We start from the raw sequence: 25,364 nt of genomic DNA, 5'->3' as shown, positions 1-25,364 counted from the left end.
CACTGTGTGGACGCTCCTACGAAGAAAAAAACGAGAAAGAAAGATAAACAAATATCAGATTTTCTGAAGACAAGCAAGCAACTTTTTAAAGCCCCCTTTCCACCGCCCAACCGGCCCTCTCCCATGGTACTACGGACCCTATGGGCTAGACAAACTTCGGGCAATATCCCAGTAATGATTTCCTCTTAAAGAGCAAAATATGCTGATAATAAACCCAGAAACAGTTCACTATATATCAATGACGATTGTCTGTTGGAACAATATTATATCGGCTAATTAATTTTAAAAATTCTAATAACTTTGCATGACGTCATTTCAAACCGGAAGAGCCGGGGTCATTGACCAAGTCACGCTTCCAATTTTTGTGTACGTCAACAACATAACCCGCGAACCGTCGTGTCGTGATCGTATGGGTGTACATGGTATGGACGCGAGTACACGGCGTGCATATTGCCATTGTAATTCCTGCATACACATTGGGTAGCGATCGACACGTCGAGAACGTGAGCGTAGTCGGACCCATTTTCCCTTGTATCTGACCGGATAAGTGCTTAATGATGAAGGGATGCTGAACGGGTCTTCTGCAAGTCTTTAAGCTGTGGAGGATCTGACCGGCACGGCAGAGGTTTGCAGCTGTTCGGATCGGACGAGGCTGAGTGCAGATTCTTACAAATCGGTGAGTAGGGTCTGGCAATGCGAGGGGCCGGCCGGGGGTGCCCGGGAAAGCGACTGTGGAGTGGGGGTCTGGGATGAACGCTCGCACCGTGCACGCACCGCGTATGCCGTGTACATTCCATGAGGACCTAGGTCCGGTCTAATCCCATTGTTTACATTTTGCTGGAACATGGCCCAACCAAATATAATGCCTGGACCACGGCTGGTTGGGTCTTTGCTCAATGGTTGGATTAGGTAGCACGACAACGATTTGAACAAACCCTGAATTTGACATTGGTGATCATGAGAGACATATGCTGTTGGTGATGTTGGTGATGTGGGAGGTCAGGAGGATAGGAAGATGAAGAAATAGTGGTGTGATATGATGATATATAATATCCAAGCATTGATAAAGGCTCATACACGTAGTAATTAGTATCTAACAAGGTCAGTTATTCAAAGGCACAGATAACTTGGAAAGAGTTCCACATACGGACAACACTTGATGCCCCTGTGCACAAAGCTGTGAGACTTGTCTGAAAAAACTTGTTTTCTAAGTAGATGCTTGAGAATTTCCCTAGCTTGATTTCACATTTTAGGATTGTCTTCATCCCCCAATGGCTGTTGTAAGATGTTTAGGGAAAATTAGTGTTGTCTGTGCCGTATGTGGAACTCTTTCCGATAATTTTATTTCCATTATCCCTGCTCATTGGGCTCATGACTCCTGAGCATTCCTGAGACCATCTCGGCTCCCTTGGGAGTACACCAGCCTGACGCTGCTATATTATGCACTGATGGCTAAGGATAATAACTATACCTCCCCTCACGGGTACACGTGTATGCCTGGGTGGAGAGAGGCACATTGGGTTGAGGTGACTTGCCCAATGCCACACCATATAACCACCTGCAAGAATTTGAACCCCCGGCCTTATGATCGAAAGCTACAAACCCTAACCTCTAGGCCACATGTCTCTGTGATGTGGTGGTGGTCATGGCAATGATTAATGTTGTGGAGGTCACTGTGGTGAAAATCATGGTTAAAATGGTGATCCTCTTGCTCAGGTCTTGTAGATTGATGTGTCACCATGGTAAAAGATGGTGAAGATGATACTGGCAATGATGCTGCTAGGGCTCTTTTTTTTTAATCTTGCTTTAAAATCAGAAAATTGGACAGTATACATGTACTTGCACTGGACTACTATCCATTCCCACCCAGAGAGAAACTAGAGTTTATAATTAAGGGAATAAATATGTGCTTGGCCTGTCTTAACTGTGCTTTTAAGACCTGTTCAGGAGAATGGACGCAGCATTATCAGCGTTCGTTCTCCTGAGCCGGTCCTAAACATAAGTCTAAAACTGGTCAGGTACATATTTATTCCCATTTATAAATACCCTTTTATTCAGAGAGTCAAAAGAAATCAACATACAGTGGATTTCCAACGATTTTTTTCTAAAACTTTACTTTCATTTTCCCAAACATCCCCGTCCATTTTTTGGTGTATTCCTTTTGAAAGTCGTCCAATAGAATCCCTTTCAATGAACTTGGCATGTCACATGCACACAGACTCTTGACCAATCAGACCCGATTACACTGTCTCGTGTCCATGTGTAAGTATGTAATTTACGCAGTGGGCATTATCGCTTCTCAGCGGGCATTAATGTACACAGTCATGTGACACGTTTCGATCAATAGAAATAGAAAAACTGTCCCGGATATTTATGAATACGTAATAAAGAAAACCTCATTGAATCACGTTTAAAACCAATGAACTATTTCTCTTCAGAATTAGGAACTTATAAATTGCCAAAATGCATGGATTACTTATTATCAAAGGCAGTACAATGCAAGACATCTTTGCAGTTTGACTATTTAAACATTGAAGATACATGTACATACATGTATATTGTGTTGCCAGCCTGTAGAAGTTTAATTCGTCCCATATTTTTTGATGAAATTGACATTAAATGTCACTGGAACCTACCAGTACGGCAAAGATATCATAGCAGTGAAAATTAAAACAGTTGATTTTAAATGGTTTTCAGCACTTGGTCGGCTGAAAGTACATGTACTTGAAAAATGCCAAACATTTCGATGTTGAGGTGTTTTAATCATAGACCCAATGCCAGTTCATTTATTATCATCTTCTGACATTTTTTCTTCCTTTTTTTTTGTGTGTGAATCATTTATAAAAGAACCTTCATATTTAGAGTATTTGTAAACAATAGTAGAAGCCAACATCACTCCATTATGTGCAAGGCAGCACGACTGCACTTTTTCTTCAAATACAGTTCCATAAATTTAATCATGAATTTATGAGAACTTGTGTACTGTGCATGATGGAGTGTTCTAATGTGCAGTAATAGATTCCATGCTTGCTTGTGGGGATTAGGCTGAATTTTATGAAATAGTTAAGCAGAGAATATTAGGCAGTATTACTTAGGCTGAAAAAAAAATTAAAAATTGGGAATTCATGGCTATCTGACCCATCTGGATAATAATAATAATAATAATAATTGACATTTATAAAGCGCCCAATCCATCAAGCTGCTCCCAGGTGCTGTACATCAAAATATAGATAAATAAATATAACCTACATGTACCATCATCAAAATCAATACCAAAAAACTAAAAATGCTTGGATTTGTTGCCTCCACATGCTTGTACATGTGTATTGTTAACTTGACCTTCGTTTGACACATTTTAGCCAGTAACGGAGGATGTATTTTAAGAAAACAAACTTGACTTCTAGTGAATTAAACTGGGTAAGGAAACTTCACTAATTTAACACAGGTAACGAAGTAGTGTTATTTATGGCTCTCAGAAATGAACATAGTCGATTCACTAACACAGGGTTTAAAAAGTTGGATTTTTTTTCCTACCCACATCATTTCCCACCCACACGTAGATAATTTGGCAGGTCTTTTCCATGAATTCACAGTAATTGCTTTTTCTTCTCCCATCCAAATATTATGTTTGAAGCAAACTTTAAAAGGTTATCAGTTAATGAAATGAAAAAGACCGAACATTGGGCTGATTTTATGTATTTTATTTATTAATTTTTTTTTTACTTTTTTTTTTTTGATGAACAAAATTTATCAGTTCAGCAAATCTTTGATTCATCCTCTCCAAAAAATAAAAATTTGGAGAGGATTAATGTCAAATTACCAAAACTTTTATTTTTGGTCCTTGACTGTCACGTTGGATTATTTTACAACACACCATTCACAGGCCAGGAGATTGAACTTTCCGTGTCGCTCCTGTTATGGCAAGGGATTATGCACTTGAGATGAGCCCTACTTTCAATTTACAGGATTTGTCAGTTTTCAACCTGCGTTTCCTTCCCCTGTTCCTTTCCAGATCCTAGAAATTGCCTCAGAGGTCCCCTGGCCAAGTCTCTCAGGACTCCAGCACGGTAATTCCTTTTTTTGGTCCTTGCACTGGACTGAGGACCCTTGAGCAGAAATCCTGATCCGGAATCACGCCCGTCTGTGCATCGACACGTACACGTCCTTTAATTTCCCAAGATGGCAGGCATGGCGGCGAAGATGATTTTGGGGAATAAGTTAGATAGTGTTAAAGGTAAAGGAAAAAAAATCAGTTTTTTTTTTTTTACTGTTAAAGTGGTAATCCTTGATTCTTGTGGTGTGTTTTCCCTAAAGCTGCGTAGTGAGGAGCCTCAACCTTGCTCCGTTGACTGCTGCCAAGCCACTGCTTTGTGGTCTTGTAGCATCAGTAGTTTGGGTTACCGGCCAAAATGGCTTCATTGATTGGTAAGTTGTAAGGCAGGTCCCACCCGGAGCTGCCTGCTGATTGGAGATCTCAACTCAATTCAACAGATTTCACCCACATGTCAGGCAGGTCCCACCCTGAGCTGCCTGCTGATTGGAGATCTCAACTTGATTCAACAGATTTCACCCACATTTCCGTCTTAAAATTGTGAAATATCAAGCAATATGATGGTGTTTGCGTGTACTAACACTTTTTGGGAATCAGTAACTCCACATGTGTATTTGCGACTGTTCACTGGTGTACCAGGCATGAAGAATCAATCTTAAAATGATCAAGCTAATCCTAAAATTAATCCTAACCCCCCCCAAAAAAACACAAGAGTCCAAAAATAGGAATTCTGCTATAAAAGGCATCAGATGTGTGGTCATTCACACAGGCAGAAAACTATGGAATGCCCAAAATACATTCCAAAGCAGCACAGGAGAAGGCAACATGCCAGAATCAAGGATTGCCCATTGATGTCCAATAGGTCGTCCTTAGATTGGGTCAGTGTTACCCATCTTATGATTGGCTGAGATCTGTACAGTTACTGTTTTTCTGCAGTTTGCATTATAACCTTACCTGCTTTTTTCCTTCCACTTACCGACTATTTTAGTATGTTTTGCATGCTTGTCTGTCATCTGTCCTTGAAGTATTTCCACAATCAAAATCGTTCACATATATGCACTCTTTTGACTCTTTTGATAAATGTAAATGTTTGGATCTATGAGTAAGCTAAACACCTGTGTAACAAGCAGTATGCATGAACAAATATGTACATGTATTTGTATATAGAACAACTAACTACAATTCAAGCAAGTTTTGCATCACTAAAATATTACCGTCAGAAAGAAAACAGCGTATGTACATCTAAGACTCTTATTTTTGTTACATGTATGTATTCAGCATGAAAACAGTGGAATAATAAAATGTGTAAGTACATGTATACCCAAATGGAAGGACAAAAGCAAGACGTGCCTGGAACTGAAGATAGTTCACATAAATACCTCTTCCCGAAAGCCTTAAAAATGTCAAATACTGTGGCTGTGTATAAAAATACAGATGTGCATTACGATGCAAATTTTGCATTTTAAGCATGTTTAAAATGGAGTTGAGAACAAAACGGAAGGACAAATATAAATAGATACAACTTGCTTTGGATTTCTGACAGGCTCTCTACAGGAGTCTTTTCTGTGGCTAAGCATTATTTTTTTCTGTGGAGCAGCTGTGTAATATTCACGTAGGCTTATTTTCTGAAAGAAACAGTTCAAATAAGGGGAAAATAATTAGTGGAAAACATGCAAGTCCTTTTTGTCCCTGTGGGGGTTCCCCCCTGGGTTTTAATCAGAAGGCTCTTGTGAGTGTTGCCAGGTTTGTGAAAAGTGTCCGTGATCCGCGGACACAATAATACATGTTCGTTCCTTTTCACCTGTCCACCCACACGTTTAAATGCATGTGTTACAGTGATTGATATTTCACTACCAAACCATTCTGGGAATGTTGCCTCGTTTGAAAAAAAAAGGAGAAAGAAAGAAGTCAACAAGATATCGGGAACCAACTTGTGCTGTGTGTTCTAATCATTCTCCAAAATTAAGATGTTAATAAATGTTCCTGTACTTAAACTGAAATATCCAGATGGCCATCTCTGCTGTACTGGATTTAAGAATAAATTTAAACAATTGCAATGCTTTTGATTCTGTTTACATGTATTCATAAGAACAGCTATCGGAATACATGTATGTATGTGGTACTTAATTTGGAATGTCATCTGCACTTCTACAAGACACCCACGAAATCTCACTGCCATGGTCTCTGTGTTGGTGTGTGCTTTGAAATCCATCCACCGAATTTGCAAACTGAACCAGGCCAAGCGAGGTGCGGTTCTCCCTCTTGACATTTTCAATGTTAATTTTTTTTCCTTCTGTTCCAGAATGAAATTCTAGTCAACCATTTCTTTTATCGTTGGTGTTTTGCTTGCATGTAAAAACACCAAAATTAAGTTACCTGGCACAGTACTGATGTATGTAATGATAGATTGGGAAAAAAAACACCACAAAAGTGATTTCAGAGGGTTTATTTTTTGTGCAATCAGATAAAATGTCAAAGTGAAACTAAAATGTTCCAAATCAATGTGTTGACTTGTCGTCTACCGTACACATATTGCACAGTTCGTTTGGAGACTCTATTTACTATTTTCATAAATCAGCTCTATTCAGACAAATCTTAATATCACGCCCTGGGTTTGTCAATGTATTTGCTACATGTGTTCCCCGCTTCTATCGTCACTTTTTTATCATTTTATTTACACTGGCTATTCAGCAGACTGACGTTGGATGTCAACCATTTCTCTTGCCTGTGCTGCTCACTACCCAGGCCTTTTCAGTTGATATGGGTCTGCTGTTAATCAATACAGACTATTGAAATTAGTTGCTGTGTGTGTGCTGGAAGGTCTGTGTAATTCACTGTGCAGAGTGTTTAGAGATTCAAGCTCAACTCAGCAGCATGTGCTGCTTTGATGCTTCAATTCTAGTCTATACAGTACAAAAAAAACAATCAATCTGTATTTAATTTTGTGGCGATGTGGCTTCTGTTGCAATTCACACATTCATTTTCAAAAGGACTTCAAGTTTAATGAGAACAGTATCATCCATGATACAGGTTCTGTACATACCCGTAGGAAGTATATGGGTATATTTTGTACACATGCTTAGCACAGAAATTATTCACTTAGTGGAGATCAGTTACCATTCAAAAATTTATGTTGCACTGTATAGCATTTTAAAGTGGTGCCTGACTGCATTTTCCTTATCACATAAATTTGCCAAGCCGTCATTTGTGAAAGAGTTCCATGAAATTGTTGCCCGGATTATATAATTTTCTCAGTCTAGGAGCTTACAAGAAATGGATCTCGCCTAATAAAAACGTTTTTTCCACTCCTTTTCATTCGGGGAAAAGAAGTAAAAACCTGGGACCTTTAGGTGTTGTAGAAAGCAAAATTCCTAATGGTTTCTCTGCTAATTATTGTACTTTAGGAGTTCGGATTTTAGGAGTAGACCTCTAAAATCCCCTGATGGTGGAAGAGAAAAGAGAGGACATTATTCTCTTGAGGTTGCCTTGCTCCAAGAATAATAAATTGGCTGCACTGAACATTCCCCTAGGTATTAGCCTTTCTCCGCTAATTACTTCTGCCCCCCAAAGCACCGTACATTTTCGTTGCAGCAGGAAATTGATTGTGAAATGTTACCTCTTACTTCACACGTCCCATGTAAAGAACACTACTTAATGGTGCACATATGTCTGCATTTTGCCATTTTGTGGAAAGTCATAGTTCTACATGTGCATTGAAATAATTTGGATGATGAGTTTTTACATGTGACTGCCTCAGTATTTGGATCATATGTGTTAGAATAGCCGGGCCATAGGGTTTGATGGAAAATGCTAAAAGAGGCCTAGATCAAAGCATGTATTTGATCTCTCAGCCTTCATGAAGCTGTGATGACTGAATTAATTTTATCATGGGTCAATAAGGTGGGACCATAATACGTGCACAGTTATTTTCAAGATTTCCAACCTGCCTTGTTAGGTTCTACCCAATGAATAGTGAATTGAATCCCGTAATTCTAAACGCGCTAGCCTCATGGCATCCGTTACCCGGTGCAAGCCCCGCCATTGTCAGGCCGCCATTATGCAGTTTATGTCCCCTTTGTGGGGAGTCAATCCCTCTCTGAAACGTAGCCGCTGCCTATACCCTGGGCGAGGCAGCCCTGTCGCCTAACTGTTTGTGTGTCTGTGTGCACGCGTTATCCATCTGGGGGGCTTGCCTTACCATGCTGATCCCTGTTCGGCACTGCATCGTGGGATGTTGATGACTCGGACCACCTCCTACTGTGTATCGCGCAATGGTAAATGCAATTATCCATGGATTCTGTTGTGCAGCACCCGCGCTTCCTGCGGAGTGAGACATAACATGTTCTGCACCCACAACGGCATCGTCAGAGCCTGCTGGTGTTTATGCAAATTCAATCCTCCCTCCCCTGGCCTGTTCTTACAAGTTATCTGCTTCATATGTCAACAACATTTGTTTTCCCTTTGAGACTACAAATTCATCCAGAGATCTGTTTTTTATTTACTTATTTTATGGACTCTGTATTGTATTACCTCTTGTATAAAACTCGGCCCATTATTAAACTTGGATACCATAAATTTTGTCTCTCACCCAAACAGGTGAAATGTATGTATTTAGCTCTTGATTTGTTTGAAGATCTGTTACTGTCAGCACCAGCGGGGTTTTGATTTTGATGGGGTGGGGAAGGGGAGCCACCATACCACCCCCATTCACCAAAAGGTGTAAGACAAAGCTCATGTGTGTATATCAAAAAGATTAGACGTACATGTAAATGGCTTTAAAAAAAAATGGAAATCAGTGTACTAAACTTCAAAAGAAAGAAAGAAAGAAACAAACAAACAAACAAACAAACAAACAAACAAACAAACAACCCCAACACCCCAACAAACAACCCAACAAACAGACAAACAAACACCCCAACAAACAAACAAACACCCCAACAAACAAACAAACAAAAATTGTACTATATTTACTATGAATCTTCCAGTTTTGAAACTTGCATGTCCATTTGTTTTTTTCCCGAAACCCCCTCCCCCCTGGAGAAAATATCCCACATATGCCACTGACCACCACTCACCAAGAAATGTTGAAGTAATCAGGCAGATATAATCAGGAAGATATCGCATGCTTCCGGCCCTTCACTTCAGTGGCGTTTGTTGGTATGCCACGAAATACTTCATCTGTTAGGATGGACCACTAAATTGTAGGCATCTCAGTCACCCGCTTGAATAAATGTAACTTGCTTCATTACCATTTAGATTGCCTCTGTAAGTGAGGGGAAAGTTTTCCAGGAGAATTTTTCTCTTTTTTCAACCCCCCCTTCAGACCATGTTTTTTGGCCAAATATATAGAAGCATATTTTAGAAGACATCCCTTGAAATGCCAGTACATTCCCTTGGGTAAACAGCATTATCTAGGGACTCGAGAAACTGGTATAAGCATTTTGGGGGGTTTGTTTTGAATAACCATTTCTGAATCAGGAAAGCAAGAGAACCAATGTAAATATGTTGAGAGTAAAAAGAACCCTTTTTTTTTTTTTTTTGCTATGTCATATATGTCTTGTCTGCCCAAATAGTGTGATTTTTCACTTTGTGTTCTCCTTCGGTACTGCAGGCCTTTGATTTATTTTTTATCCGTATTTTGATCTAGTACAGCAGCAGAGAAAATCTCCAGTTACTTGAATGGCACAGCATTTTCACAGAATTTTTGTAAAAGAATTAATTCCCATTCATGGGAATTGTCATATTTCAGTAAGGGACCAGTGGCTTTTGAACTGCTTAAACTTGGTGGAGTTCTTGTCCCCAGTTTTCTCAAATAATAAGCATATAATTGTATACTAAACAAACTGGTTGAACAGTTGTAACATGCTTACAGTATACCGGTATATATGTGTTTGAGTTGGCCCCCAGAACCACCTTCACGTATGGCACACGCATTATCGTCATGGGGCCATAATGCATGCATGCGTGCACCCATTGAACATCACTCCCAGCGACATCCCTGATATTGCTAATTACATGGACAGCATGCACGGCACATTTGGGGGTCTGCTCGCATCTCATTTGTAGTGTTTCGCTGCCGAAACACAACAAAGGACCGTTTGTGTATATTGATCCTTCGAGTATTAAAGAGCCTTTTGATGGTTGATGTATGAGTGTGCCAGTCCACCATATTGGCATTCTAGAATCTTATTCAAATTTTAAGTAGATTAACCATAACGTCAATGTTTTCCCTGTGACAATTTTTTTAAATTCATGAGACCTGCACATGGATTTGTAAATACTGATCTCTTATGAGGCGCATATGAAATTGCTTATAGGGAGATTGTTTGTTTATTTCCAAATGTATGGGCATGTACACGTGTATTTGTGCTAGCCATATATACATGTACATGAATGCACATTGGCAAAGTAAATGCCACATCTACATGTCGTTTTGACAGTTGTATGTAAAAAATGGAAAAACTACGTGGAACATAGCAGAACAGACTTATGCCTTGAATGCTAGAACATAATGCACATGTATACATGTACCTGTACATGTACATGTAGCCACAGACAAACACGCCCCAGCTAGCCCCAGCAAAATGTGCTTCAATCACCTTTCTGATGCAAATGCAAACCAAAACACAGTGGACTGATAGAAGTGGACTTAAGACTCATTTTGCCGAATCAAGTCGCGTGTGTCATCGCTTCTGGCAATATCACACATCAGCGTCTGCCAAACTATTTAAAAATTAATATTGTCAACCTCTGTCGCTATTGTGTTCTCTTTTGTTCTCCTCACATTGGCCGTTGCCCGTAATCAGTTGAATTTGCATGTAGAGGTTATTCTTGTAACCATCAATCAAAAACATGTATACCATGTAATTTAAAATTTGTAGATATAGTGAATGTTGGAAAGCCAGATTTGGTATTTCTTTCTCACATGCTGCCATTTCAAAGACAAGAGTATCACTTAAAATGTGGCAAAGATATCAAAGGACTGGAAGTGTGACACCAACAGATTTACTGCCGAAATAAGCTGGGAGCCGATAGACATGTATACAATGTTTGTACAGAGAGGTTGAACATTCTTACTTGTTTCTGAGGAATAGTTTGGTTTTAAAGAGTGCAACCAGACGCTTTGCTATAAACCCGTTTTAATACTGCAGATCCTGCAATTATTTTCTTGAACATTCCTTTTTAAGGTAATTTCCACATCATTCCACAATGCTTGCAATATTTACAAGATGTACGATACCAATGGAAGAGGTGAATTAATTTGTCCGTTTGTTTGTTTTTTATAATGTTGCCAGTGGATGGATCTTTGTTGTATTACTCCAACCAGTATTTGGTTGTCCTTTGGTTTTTTGTTTGTTTGTTGTTTAAAAGATATTCTGTGCCTCTTCTTAGCAATCCCCAGTTCAAGTTCAGATGATTTTTGGCTGTTTTGGTTTCCTTCCCCCACTGTGTCAGTTTTCTGGGTTACCTACATGTAAGCGTATGTTTACAGTTTGTCATCGTCTACAAAAAATGATCATCAGGATTTTTACCAGTACATGGATATTCCTCAGGAGTCAAGATTCACTTTGCAAGGCATTTGGAACATTCCGTAACCTCTGTAACAGCATTTTAGCAGAGAACTCCCCCCTCGGGAATTGTCTTTCTTCTGGAGAAGTGAACTTCTGTCATGACCCCGTTTGTACCTGATCTGACATCTTCCCTGATCTCCTTCCAGGGGAGCTGGGTAACCTGGGAGGCAAAGAGATGACGGAGGAGGAGGCGGAGCAGGCCCAGCTGATTGAGGAGCAGCGGCAGGAGCAAGAGAATGAGCGCAAGGCGCGGCACGAGAAGATGGAGGCAGAGCGTGAGGTGGAGAGGCAGAGAATACGAGACAAGGTAGGTGTATGTACTGTATGCAGGCCTGCGAAGACCACCAAAGAAGGAACAAAATGCAGAAAGGAGGAGGATTTTGACACAACTGCATGTCTTGTTTGGAGACAAAATGGCTTTACAATGCACTGTTGCACTTAACTTATTGGCCTATGGACTGCATGCACTGCAGCATGCAGAGGCCATTTTGTATCCAGGTTTCTGGTTTCCATAAACACATAAATGCCTTGTGCACTGCCTCTTGGTGTGGGCAGTTATTCCTTGTTTGAAAAATACAAGTTTACAACATCACAAGCAGTGCATACATTTTATTTGGGTAGTTATCCATGGGTCTTAGGAGGAAAGAATTGGTGTAACTACTCTTAAGCAGAAAGCACTGCTTAGCAAGTTTATGTTCTAAGCAAACGTCATCTGTGAACCAGTCGCAAAAAGTAAACACGGCATGACATTTGGGCTTGCAACCTCCTTCCTTTGCTCACTGTAGAAGGTTTCCACACTTAGCTTTGAACCTTGATATGTGCAAAGGTACGTAGATGAAAACATAAGTTGTGAAGAGAGGAGGGGTACACGCATTTGATACTAAATGCTAGATCTCTGGTATTCTGGCGTAACTTTGCAGAACAACTATCACGCCACCTTTCTGTGTTCTATGTGGGTCATTCCATGAGGCTGGGGCCCAATTTGTGACGGTGTCCTTGTTACATCCAAAACTTGTACCACTTGTCATGACCTGTAGAGTAGGTCATTTACTCTGTCGAAATAACGCACACCTCTGTATTCAGCTTTGGAAAATGTATAACAATGTCAATTTGGAATCCACACGCAGGGAAATAGCTTTTCATTTTTACAGAACCTATGTAACAACTGACAAAGTCACAAATTGTGCCCCAACCTCATGGAATGACCCATTAACGTTCTGTACCAAGGGTAGATCAGGAACTCAGGTTCAGGGGATTCAAATTCAGGAAGTTCAACTTTTTGGGAAGGAAAGAAAGTGGAACAATTTCAATAAATACAATTTCAAGAACAAATACACAAAGAGCTCCTTTTCGGGGGATGGGTTGATGTTCCCCGTTCTCCCTTGCCTTCATCCGCCAGTGTTCTGTCCCACTTTTTACCTCTCTTCCGTCTCTCTCCCCCCCCCCAAAAAAAAGTACGGTTTGAAGAAAAAGGAGAAAGAGGACCCGGAAGCGGACAGTGCCGGTCGGATCTCTCGGAAGAAGAAAACACCGGCCGAGATGCAGGCAGCGATGGGTCCACCTGCAGAAGAGGAAGAACAAGGTCTGCTAGACGGCTTGTGCTGCTGTTTTGATTTCCTTTAGAATCTGTAGCGGCTCTGGGCAATCTCCGATGCGGTGATCTTATTCATGATCAAGGAGGCTGCAGATGTGGGCAGCGGAGAGAATTGCAGAGCAGTGAATAATCATGCTGGGAGCAGAAGTTTTTCGGCTCCATTAAAATTGTGCCCATTTGCAGACTACTGTTTTCAGTAGTGGTGCTGAGACATTGGCATTTCTGCAAGATTGCCCTGTTGGCTTAACAGCCTCCAATATATGAATAAGATCAGTGCGTTGGGAGTGCTTTGTCTTTAGTTCTTAGAGCTCATTTTACATACTTTGCATGGATATGTAGCGTTAGTTTCTTGAACTTGCTAAGAGCAAGATGCTAGTCTGGGCCCAATTTCGCAGGGCTGCTTAGCAGTTGGCCAAAAAATCCTGCTCACTACAGCGGAAAAATTTGCTACCTTGAAGCACCATTACATGGCAATGCTTGACCTGGTTGGCACATGCATAGAGATTTCCAATGTGTTGTTACTACGTGAAACAAATTTTTCCTCCAAGGTAAGCATGCCTTTTGCCATGTTACTGCTTACGGTCACCAATGAAATTATGGAGTCTACGTGCATGTGTAAAATCATATGCTTAGCAGTGCTGTGAAACTGAGCCCTGGTTACAGACAACGCTAAGTCCACAAGAGACCGCTTTTTGCACTGGGCACAACTCCGTTTGTTGTTACAAGCTCAATACCCAGGGAAAGGCAATTTATTATTTTCTCGGTATATATTAAAACCCCAGACCTGGTTGCCTAGAAGCGAATGGATTTTTCCTGTGCGACTTTGGGTGATAACACCATGCAGTTTCTGTGTATTCTACCCGTATACGTGGCATATATGTGTGTGGCTTCCACGTATACACGCAGCATGAAAATAGCCATACCTGTGTTTTAAATGTAGCCGCTTTTTTATTTTGCAGGGAAATATGTTTTTCATCAGAATTTTTTTTTTTTTTCAATGTTTGACAGGGCTTATCTCATATTTTTTCAAATGTACTTACATGTAGACTCGAATGCAGTCACCTACACCAGGGATCATTTTATAAAGTTGCCAGAATTCAATAATTTTTATTTGTTTTGGTTGATCAGCCATGGTTCTGTGTAACTCAGCCAGTTATGAATTTATGTTTTTAAAAATGACATTGACATACGAATGGCCTTTTTTGACACTGTTAGCTTGTTATTGAACCCTAAAAAGTCAAATAGCTGTTTCCTATTTGACATAAAAGTGTTCCTTTTTTATTTGATCTAAAAATGAACGGATAAAGTCTTATGATGCCCAGCACTTGAGACATATGGCAAGAGGATTAGATTCTGATGAGCACAGGAAATGCATCTCCCAGATCCTGTGTGTTGCATATTGTGGAGACACATTGTATAAGTTTGGTCAGGCTTAAGTTCATGAACTCGCTGATGCGCTCTGATGAAATTAACTGGACATCTCACTTAATTTGCAGAAGGAATCGTGGGCGCTGTCTTTGTACCACATTTCCCCATGCCCTGGATTTTTTTTCCTGGAAAACACAGATGTAATATTTTCTGATTATTGGCACTTAAATGCGACAAACTGCAGAAGCGCAGGCAGATTGTTGATTGATGATGAGGGGGGGATCTCAGACAGGGACATTGAAGATGTCTTCTTCATGCATTTTGTCGCACAGGGCTCTTTTTCAATGTAAAATCATCATCATCATCAAGATGCGAAGGCCCCACATTAAGAGGGGTAACATGAACAAGATTCTGTCCTCCCTAGGTTGTGTATCTGAACAGGTTGGCACGGTAACCAAGGTCTTTTCATGGGAACCTGTATGAATCTTCTCAAATCCTGCACTGTGCAGGTTACCAGTTACAAGCTCTCCTCACTTCAACCTTCAACAGGTATCATGCACCTTACAGAATGAGAGTAGTGGGGCTCTACCTTCCTAAATCCACAAGAAATCCTTCCCAGTTTTCCTCCTGGATTTTGGTGGAGCTGGGAGGAGGGGGGGGTAATTCTCCGAAGGAATTTTTTTTTAACCAAAGTTGGATTTCCTGGGGTGAAGCAGAGTGTTTGGATGATTTTGGAAAAGGAATAAGGCAGCTTTAGGAGCACTTATACAGGAACGAGGGATGTTGGGAATCCTCAGTGAGAAAGTCCCAGATCTGCCTGGTTCTGAATTCTTGCATTGTTTTCTTGTGACAACTCTGTCAACTGCATGAACACTGCATCGGTGTGTTGTCCACGAGGCTTTGGATGATCATTTAGCCATCTTGTGCGCATGAATCTTGCCTGACTCAGTTGTTCTCACACTCCCTCGACTCTCTGTTGTCTTACGTGCACAGTATCATCATCTTGTAAATACTAACCATGGGATATATTTGTGCTTGTCTGTCTGTCTGTCTGTCTGTCTGTGAATTGATGTGCTTGTAAATTTGCGAAAATTTGTACAAATAGCAAATTGGAATTTTTTGTTTTCCAGAATCTTAAGCAGTAACCAATAATTGTAAAAAAAATTGCTTAGACGTTGGCTCAGACAATGCGCTATTTGTGCACACTGACATGCTCAGCTCTCTCCTTTTTACAGCAGGTGTCTATCTTAAATTCAGGGTCTTTTGCTCCAATCAAACTCCAAAAATTCCACACTGACAAAGTAAACTTCCGACAAAGTGTACCTCCAATCCTTAAATATTTTAAATATTTATATGGCCACTAAGGTACGTACCTTAAACAAAAAAAACCAAAGAAACAGAGAACCAAGAAAAACTGGTTCTAAGTACGCATCTACAACTAGTTTGTCCCTGATGCATTTTTTTTCCCGTTCAGTTCCCTTCACGGCATGTATTGCTTTGTTGAATATGAACTCGTCAGAATGCAGTTGCCTGCAAGCTCCTGATGCAAAGTGCTTGGAGTGTAATGGACACTGAAGGAAATGCAGGTTAAGAGAACAAATACGTGCATCGTTCCATTCTGTAAAGAGGATCACACTGTATTCATTAGCCCTGCGGTGGCCTCAGCAGTTGGAAGTTGCTAAAACTGTTGCATTTTTACTTCAATAATCCATCAAAAGCTCTTTAGTTCAAGTAGATAGGATTTTCTGAAAAGATGCCAAAGATTCCAAAAGGGTGTCTCGTAAAAGAAAAGCTCAACATATGATATTGTATGCAGAGAAAAGGTTTGTCCCACTGGTTGAATTTTATTAAGATGTAAAACAATATTTTACATCTTAATAAAATTTAGGTATTTACTCTATCACACACTTCAGAATTCCACTAGAATCCTCAAATTTTTTTTATTTTTATTAATCTATGTAAGAGTTTGAAACTGCTTCAGTGCCTTCCAATATGGATATCTTAATAGACATTACAACCTGCAATCCAAGCTTTGCTGGACAAAACAATATGGCACATGTGCACCCCAAGAATCGTTGCTTCATGTACACATCACTTTGATGATTCATTCCTTCACTGTCGCCATCGACAGAAGCGACATGGGCCGCAAACCTTGATGGCCTTCCTGCAAATAAATACAGATATATAATCCCCTCTTGAATATTTGTCTGCCACTTAGCATTGCAAATAGATTCCAACCTCCCTCCCCCCCATCTCAGGCGGTTAACGTCGTCGATAGATTCAGGGTTGATGGACAGCGCTCTGTCCTCGGGGTAGCATTTCTGGCAACCCAACTAGTGACACCATTGGCCTGCCGACCGTGACATTATTCATATGTGTGTGCACGTTAGATGAGGCCATGATGGGTGTCCTAAGCACATCTGATTACAAGGTGGGCACGAGGCAAATAGACATTGTTCTCAGCATGGCGGTCACAATTAGTGGACATCAGGTGAATTAATTGGTTGTGTTGGATGTCAGAGTGACCTTCCCCATAGCCTCTACTACATGGACATGTGCACTGTACGTACCTGCCCATTTTGTTGTCTTGCTTGTATGGGGCTTGATAATTTACCGGTTAAAAGCATTCAGACTCATAAATTCATTTCATTTTTGAAGTGTAGGGAAAATTATGTGCAAGTCTTTTTCAAAACAGATTTAAATTTTCAATTTAAAAGTTAAATAAATTAGCAATGGGGCCCACCTGTTTGCCATTCAGGGTCCAAAAATATTCACTACAGCAGACATGGGTAGTACTGTACATGCAGGTCTGAGATAGGTCGATTGCTAGTTTGATTGATAATCAGAAACTCTGATGTTAGCATATTTCTCCCCTCGAGGCTGTTCTTCACACACTCCAGGAATATTTTTGATGGATCCAGTGCTGTGCCTTGCACCTGCACATCCACAATCCCTGTGTAAAATGTTGCGTGGTTAAATTGATGGGGCATCCATCGATGATCGTACTTTGGCTGTATAGATGAAGCATGCACGCTTGGTGTTCTGCCTTTAACATTTGTGCATAATGAATTTGTTTATCGCGTAGCTTGAATATGTGCATGCGCAAGGCTGCAGATATCTAACAACACATTATGCGTACAATTTGTGCAGGTAATTAAGCAGAAAAACTTTTGCAAGGTAATGTGACCACTCCAACTGAACATGCGAACACATTCGCAACATGACTAATATTTGAGATCTATTAATCAAGTTCGAAAGATCATTTTTAACCACGCAGGTGCCCTATTTTGTTTCAGCTTTGCGGTGATAGTTGTGTAAAAAGAAGTGTACAAAGGAAAATAAAAAGGTTCAGTTCTTCAAACGTAATAAGTTCCATCCTGTAAGTATAAGTTCTTGTGTAGGCTGGTCATGTGCTCTGTATATTTTACTCACACCCGTAGATCTCTGTTGATGGCATTTCTATTGATGTCTATTTCTCAAACCTTTGAGAAATACCGTAGTAATTTTGTAGAAAACATTCTGTAAAAAAGACCTCAGTACTTCCAGTTTTTCTCTTGACTTTTCCCAATCAGCAAATATTTTCTTAATTTACATGTATATTCGGGTCAAATGTGAGTTGAATGTTTAGTCTCATTCTAAGGCAGTGGACTTGCTATTTATCCATGGTTTTTGGAACAACCCTGCTTGGGAATTGTGGTTGGATGGTTGGAGGGACATTCAGAATGTTCAAACAAAACCACTAATATGCTAACTCATATTCAGGAACTTGTTAATCTATATATGAGGATGATAAAAACTGTCTGTGAATAGAGGATATGAAAAGTGATATGTTGCCCCAAGGATTTTGTCCATTGATACGGCGTGTGTCTAATTGTTAACCTGCCTGTCATCCTCATCATATTTGGATATCACACTCTACCGAAAACAGTGCTCTTAAGGAAAAATTCCCCTGTTACTGAAATCATTTACTCGCCCACTCAAATTTCTACTTCAATAAGTTATGTTCTTTTGGAAAAAAAAAATCTAACTATGTAAAGTTCTAATGTGCTGCCCTCCCATTCCATTTGATCAATTGTAACAAGATCCATACTTACAGATGGGGGATAAAACCGTCCCGGGCCCTCTGCAACCACAAATCCCAAGTTCTTTCACTCGGAGATTGGATATGCTCACCGCAAAAATGCCATTCAAGGCCCCCGGGCAACACAAGTCTTACTGTCTCTGAACGACTGGCGAGAGCTCGGGGAAAACAGCAAATCAGATGTGAAGAAATTGATTTGAATTCATATATGTACAGTGTTTTTCTCTGTTTCTGCCTCCGGCGAGGGATTGCACATGTCTCCGATGGCTTTATACATGTACATGTACCTGCAGTCTGTTTCTTAAGATTGTTTTTGTGAAGCAGAAACACACGAAAACATAGGCTGTGATAAACAAGCGAGTCCTTTTTGCAGGAGTTTAAAGCTGATCCGGCCTGTTTGCAACACATGCGAATGTTCAACAAGATTCTTAAATCAGATTTCCTTTGTTTTTTATCAACGTTGGCAAAAAACTCAAGGTTTTAGCATTTTACATGTGAGTGCCACTGAAATTCATGCATGTACAAAACCCTCTAAAAATCAAACCCTTCACGAGTAATCAAGACTCTTGATGCGTGTATGGTGAACTGACAGAGTTCATATATAAGGCCAGCAGGCCGCATGCGGAGAGTGCATAATGTCATTGTCATAAACACGTGAAGCAGGTGACTAACCACATGTATATGCATGGATTGAATGATGAGGGAGAATTTGTCAGAGGTGCACACCACTAAGACACAAAGCATGTTGTGTGCATGATGGCATGTGCGTGATGTGGCTTTTAACAAGGAGCAAATGTACTGCATCCATTGGAGGAAGGCAACTAGAGAAAGTAATCTTGCTTATATTTCTCCAAAGATCTGATTCTGAATATTTTTACCCGTGGTGTTGATTTTTCCCATTTTGGGGGGGGGTGGCCTCTCACAGTTTGGGCAAGTTATTATACAAATGGGTGGATTTTTAAAATTTGTTTAATCAACAATCAGGCATTGAAAGAATGGCTGTGGTGCTAGAAAAGGAATACATGGAATTATATTTAAACACGAAAATTTGAATTAATTAGGATTTTAGGTGGATGTATCAGTACTTAATTCTTTGGCATAATTCAAAAAGTCAGACCTGCAGAAGTCTTTCTAGATACTGTAGATGTTGGTCATTGATCCTGGTATTGGACAAGGTTGGCTTTAAAGATGTTTTCCGTTGAAGCAAAAGTTTGTTCCCATATCTTTAAATGGAAAAAAAAATTTAATAGGACAGGATATAAGCATATAATTGCAAGCAGTCTCTGCCACTCAAAATGCACATCGGTCATCAGCAGTAGATTAGTAGCTAAGGGGGAAATGAAATGACACATGACACGTGTTGAGCTTGCACGTCATCTTGATTCTCCTTCGCTGAAACGGTCTCTGTTTTTCTTTTCTTTCTTTTGCTCTCTCGGTTTTTCTCTCTCATCCAGGTCTCGTCGACACTGTCATGAACTTTTTCACGCCTCTCACAGACAAAATAAGCGGCTTTTTCGGCAAGTAAACTTGTGTCAAAGCTGTCTGCCATCTGTCATCCACCTCCCCTCCTCCTCCTCGAGTTACCCCATCATCGTCTCCTTTTCCAAAGCCATTTTCAACGTCTCGATCCCCTCCTGATAGTATTTTTTCTTTCGCTCTATGCTTGCGCTGCACGTTTGAAGTTCAGTTGTGCTGATGAGAGGAACATGTGTAATGTCTGCACACTCCCACTTTGTATGCGCTGTGTGCGTGGCCACACCCTGTGCACTTCATATTTGCCGTGCAAGCATGCCTCAAATTCAGAGTGCACAATTTGACAGAGTTGTGGCCTGGTCCTTCACAAAACCATTCGCTATAAACATTCTATAGACCGATTCGATGACGCCATTACTGCGGTGTCCCCGTCACTCAGGCGCGCATTCCTAGGCTTGACAAGCAGGTGATTTTGGTTAGCAGTGCACTCCCATTGGCTGATGAGGAGGCATTCGATGTGCATCTCTTTGTTCACGCGCGCGGGGACACCGCAGTAATGGCTCCTGATTCTTGTCACCAGATCGGTCTATAGGTGACCCAAGTTTTAACATTTCAAAAACCGTGGTACACCTACAGTAGTATGCACAGTGTATCTCTTATCAACAAAATCAGGGTTTGATCCCTTCTAATTGCCTTCATCAGCTATGTGCATACTTAATTATTTTGACGTTAATAATTTTGAAAGTTTTATGTGATTAGATTTGATATTCAGATCCTTGAGAACAGCAGGTAGGGCTAACAAATTCTGTCTTGGTGGAATGATTGCTTGAGTGGCTGCAACCACTTTCCCTAAACGTGTGTTTTATTCCCGGCCATAGCTGGTGAGATTTGGACGTAACCTTAGCCATTATCTTGAGCGAGCTCAACGGTAAATTTTCCTGGCTCCCAATATGGTAAAAGTCCCCATCAAATTCACGAGTGAACTGGGTGTCATTCAAGGTCACTAGGCTCCGTATCCAAATTACTTGTTACCGGCTGCAGCCTGAAATTACACCCGACCCTACAGTTATTAGCAGCAGCCTGCAGTGTCCCGGACTTGAGTGTCATTTTGAGCCGCGACCAAGTAATTTGGACGCGGCCTTTTACTTGGCTTATGTCTCTGAGGATGTGCATAAATAGTCGGCCACAGCCTGGATTTGATCCTCTTTGGGTTTAAAAGGGGTCACCATGAAGATTTGATGCTTCCTTAAAAAAAAAAAAAAAAGGAGGAGTCAGGGCAATGATTTTGAGTTTAGATGCTTTTTGATTCAGTTGCCCCAAGCCTGTTGTTTGTTCCCAAACATGTCTGATGTCATTCTGTTATCTAACGTCCTCTCTGTGATTGCTTGCCATTAATAATACAGCTCCCGTATCCTTATGACCACATTCATTGCACATTTTAGTAAAGGTTGCCCGCTGGTAGTTCTGTTGTCTGTTTTTCCTCCCCCCCCTCCCATTTTTGCTGACCATCTGGACTGCAGCGCAGTAGCTTGAAGCTTGTCATGAGTTACAAAGTCCACTGTTGACGTCAGCAGTCATGGCTGGCACTTAACACTCAAAAAAACTCCCACCCTCAGAAATGTATCCCAAATTGAGATAAAGCATAATATTAAAGGAGACTTGTTTTTTTATTCTCGTTTGTTGGTGGGCTGACCTATCCTGTGGTAGGTTTTTCACGTCTAGTTTTCTCCTCCAGTGTGAAATGTTCGTAATTTACAGCTGGATGCACGTTCAAAGTCACAGCTGCACATGTAGTTTGCCAGTGTGTACATTTCAATGTTTGTCCTCTCCGATGCTTCTCAAATTCCATGTTCCCTGCGATTAATGTTTGGAGAACATTTCGTTTGTTTTTTTTAGTTTGAAATCATGAAATTGCGTCTTTGTTTGCTCACAAATCCATTGCTTGACTTGCACGGTGATGCCGATATGCCCATACCTTTTCCCCACTCAAGCGTGTTTTTTGGTCATTGCTTTGTGTAACAGTTTTGACCCATTGTATCATATTATAAACGTGAACGTACTTCCACTAACATCGTCTTTAAACCCCAAAAATGTAAACAGAAAATCAGTTTTGTGTCCAGCATGAATGCACAGCACACTGTCATGACATTTTAGTGAGTGTCTTGATTTCCTTTCACTCTTATTTCTCCAACATTTGGAGGTTGCAATAACATTTAGTACGTGGGACTCTTTCAAGATATTCCTTAGTTATTCATTAGATCATTCCACTAAAGTAAACAGTGTTTCCAAATTTGAAATCTTGTTTGCATGGCATGAAGAAGTCCCAGATGTAGCCAAGGATGATTTATTACACTTTATATAGTATTTATTGTTACTAAGAGTATACCATAGTACATGTATTATATTTGAACTCCATCTTTTGTTAGTGTTGGATACTTATCTTTATATGAATATTTCTATCTATATCTGTTGTAATATAGTATGAAATAATATATTAACAGAAAAAAAGTGAAGTGCAATGAATGTTAGTATAAATACAGAGTAAATTAAAGAGACCACTGGAGAATACCAGTAGTTGATTTGTGATGTGCAGCTGTGTGGTAATACTAGACAAAAATGGAAAGAATCCTCAGTTGAGTCAGGGCGGGACATCACAATATCTCAGCTATTCTGTAGTGTGGTGTATGCAGCTGAAAAGAACTTTGTGTTACCTATTTCTGCAGGCTGGCAAAATTGGTCAAATGACCAAATAGTCACTTCTCGATCAGACTCTCTTGTTGACCCGGCCTGAGTCACAAGTTGCCGGAGCCATTTCTGAGTTAAGAAGCCTTTCACAGAATCCTCTTTGCGTCTTGCATCGTGTAAATTGGTAACATCCTCAATATTTTCACCCACATAATGTCCGTTTTCATCTCGGCTAAGTGAAACATCAAAACAGTTTTGCTCCTTTCCAAAGCAAATTAAAACCAAATTACCCAAAAAGATGAAAGGACTCATTATGTGGTATTGAGCAATTTAAAATTGTTCCACTCTCACTTTATTGCCAGCAATGCAATTGGCTGACAGTGGCTAATAACATGAATCTGAGATCAAAGTTGGCAAAAGTCCATACACTTTATTCAGGTATGACTATTTTATATTGCTTGTACCATTCATTTTTTTGTGTATTCAAAATTCAAGTTAAGGGTCTTTGAGCCATAGTGAAGGTCGTAGGTTATTAATTGTAAGTCAAAAGCGGCCATTTTGAATACGGCATATACATTCCCTCTACATGTTCTAGTATGCTTCCTGTAACATTGGCTAGGAGGATATCGCACAGTATCTGCTATTTCTACCATTTCATTGTGTACTACATTGGCAAAGTGATTCTGGGAAGTGTTGTGTGCTTAGCCACTGATTGAAATACGTTTCAGTGGGCTAACAGTGTTTGGAATGTATATGTTGAGGGTTGGTGTCGATAGAAACATTTGCAGCAATTAAGAGGAAGTTTGGAAGTGAGCTGGAGACATTTCAAGTACATGTTGAATTGAATACAGAGATTTACAGCAGTCAGTGTTTCAATTGATGATGCATCACTAAAACCTGTGCAGTAAGTGTGGGCCAGACTTTATGGAACAAATATTTACTGCTCTGTCTCACAGTGCTGTAAACTAACCTGCCAAGGTGATCTGCTGGGAATTCCACATTTCCCCCAGCCTCATCTTTGGGGAAACAAAAAAAAAAGCTCAACAGATCACCTCGGGAAGCTAATGTTGCTATATCACTATCAATATTTGCATATTGGAACACCATAAACATTCCACAAATAGAACTCTTTTCCTGGCTTCTGGCTCTTCCTCCGAATAGGAACAGAATCCATGTCCAAAACGGTTGCATTCTTGATCACAAATTCAATTTTCTCCGAGCATCCACTTCCACCGTCTTCCTTTAATGTCTAGATGCATTATCAAACACTCGCAGAACAAAGGTGAACAAACAGTAAATGACATTTGCTGGCATTTTTTTCCCACGAAAAAAATGCATAACTGTCTGGAAGTTGCTGTCCCTCGGGATTCCTTTTGTTAGGCATACAAGTCTTGCGCACAGCAAGAAAATAAATGAGACACTGGTTCTTCGGGTGATTGTGAAATGTTCATCAAAAATAATCCACTTTTTTGTGGCTATCACTTTTTCTGTAATTGAAATGCATCTGGAAGAAAGTACACCACAGCTTAAGATCCAATTGAGGGAATTTTGTCATCAACTGTGAAGATTTTTGGGTGAGCTGTCAATCCCAGGCTTTGTCTGGTGTGGACATGTATCCCATGAAGTGTGCAAAAAAAAAAGGGCTTCATTTGTGACAGCTTGTGACCGCACAATAGCAGAAAGCACAAAGTCATACTTTGCCGAAGATGCTGCGGGAAATCCAGCCAGTATTAATATGCAAATAGCCATGGAAAGAACAACCGTTAACCCCTGGACCCCTATGAGGAGTCTAAAAGCGGAGCTTGATACCATTTTTCAAAGAATGGAAAGAAAAGGTTGAGTAGAATCCATCCATATCTCATTTTAATAAAGCTGTCCTTCTGAAGATGTCTATTTAATCAGGTTTTTTTTTTTTTAGTGAGACAAAGTAACAATGTGCAATAACTTTGTGTACTACAACTGTACGGTTTAGTAGCTATTATACTCACTTCCTCAGTCAACTTAAGTTAAATTTTATCCATGCAAAAAAGTGAATGTAGTTTAACTCCTTTTTTTCTGTACTATGATGTAAAATAAATCAGTGATTTGTGAGAAAGTAGCCTCGTGGAAAATGGTCAAATTTCCTCAACAGAATCAGGATTGCACTTTGACTGAATTTTTTTAAGTCAGGCACTTTTTACAAGTCCGTGCCACAACCAATGCACAAGATGGCCTGCTTGGGATTCGAACCCGAGTCGGTGATAAAAAGTGGTAGATGTATGGACTACATGGGTACTATACTAACCTGAACTCGCAACACATCAAATATCAAAACCACGCACAAATGTTTCCAGCTGAAAGATACATGAATTAAGAGGTTTTCCTGTATTTCAGCCACTGTGAAAAGGTTCCTGTCTTATCAGCAGTTGCTGTCTCTGTCTGATAGAGTTTTCGGAGCTGATTTGTGTAAGGATCGTGGCATAATCCATTCTCGAGCAGCCCCTGGATAAGACAACTTCCATCCCTATCTGCAATCAGGATTTGTTTACACAGCCTTGATGG

At 40.2% G+C, this 25,364-nt stretch overlaps 1 protein-coding gene across 2 annotated transcripts; it reads left to right on the top strand.

Annotated features, from left to right (window-relative positions):
• Positions 1-400: 400 nt before the first annotated feature.
• LOC110983354 (uncharacterized) lies at positions 401-24,921 on the top strand. Of its 2 annotated transcripts, XM_022242549.2 has the most exons (5): positions 401-676; positions 4,013-4,234; positions 11,769-11,929; positions 13,078-13,204; positions 20,120-24,921. In XM_022242549.2, exons 2-5 carry the CDS (start codon positions 4,180-4,182, stop codon positions 20,188-20,190), a joined length of 414 nt encoding a protein of 137 aa, XP_022098241.1. In that variant the 5' UTR covers positions 401-676; positions 4,013-4,179; the 3' UTR covers positions 20,191-24,921. The 2 variants fall into 2 exon arrangements, with proteins under 2 accessions (XP_022098241.1, XP_022098242.1); XM_022242550.2 differs by lacking the exons at positions 401-676; positions 4,013-4,234 and adding an exon at positions 4,305-4,425.
• Positions 24,922-25,364: the final 443 nt, after the last annotated feature.

Source organism: Acanthaster planci, linkage group LG13, assembly GCF_054643075.1.
Source record: "Acanthaster planci isolate LZ-2023a linkage group LG13, COTS_SCS, whole genome shotgun sequence".
NCBI classification, from domain to species: domain Eukaryota; kingdom Metazoa; phylum Echinodermata; class Asteroidea; order Valvatida; family Acanthasteridae; genus Acanthaster; species Acanthaster planci.
The sequence above is the reverse complement of the archived record's forward strand: the minus strand, read 5'-3'. Positions and strand labels throughout refer to the sequence as shown.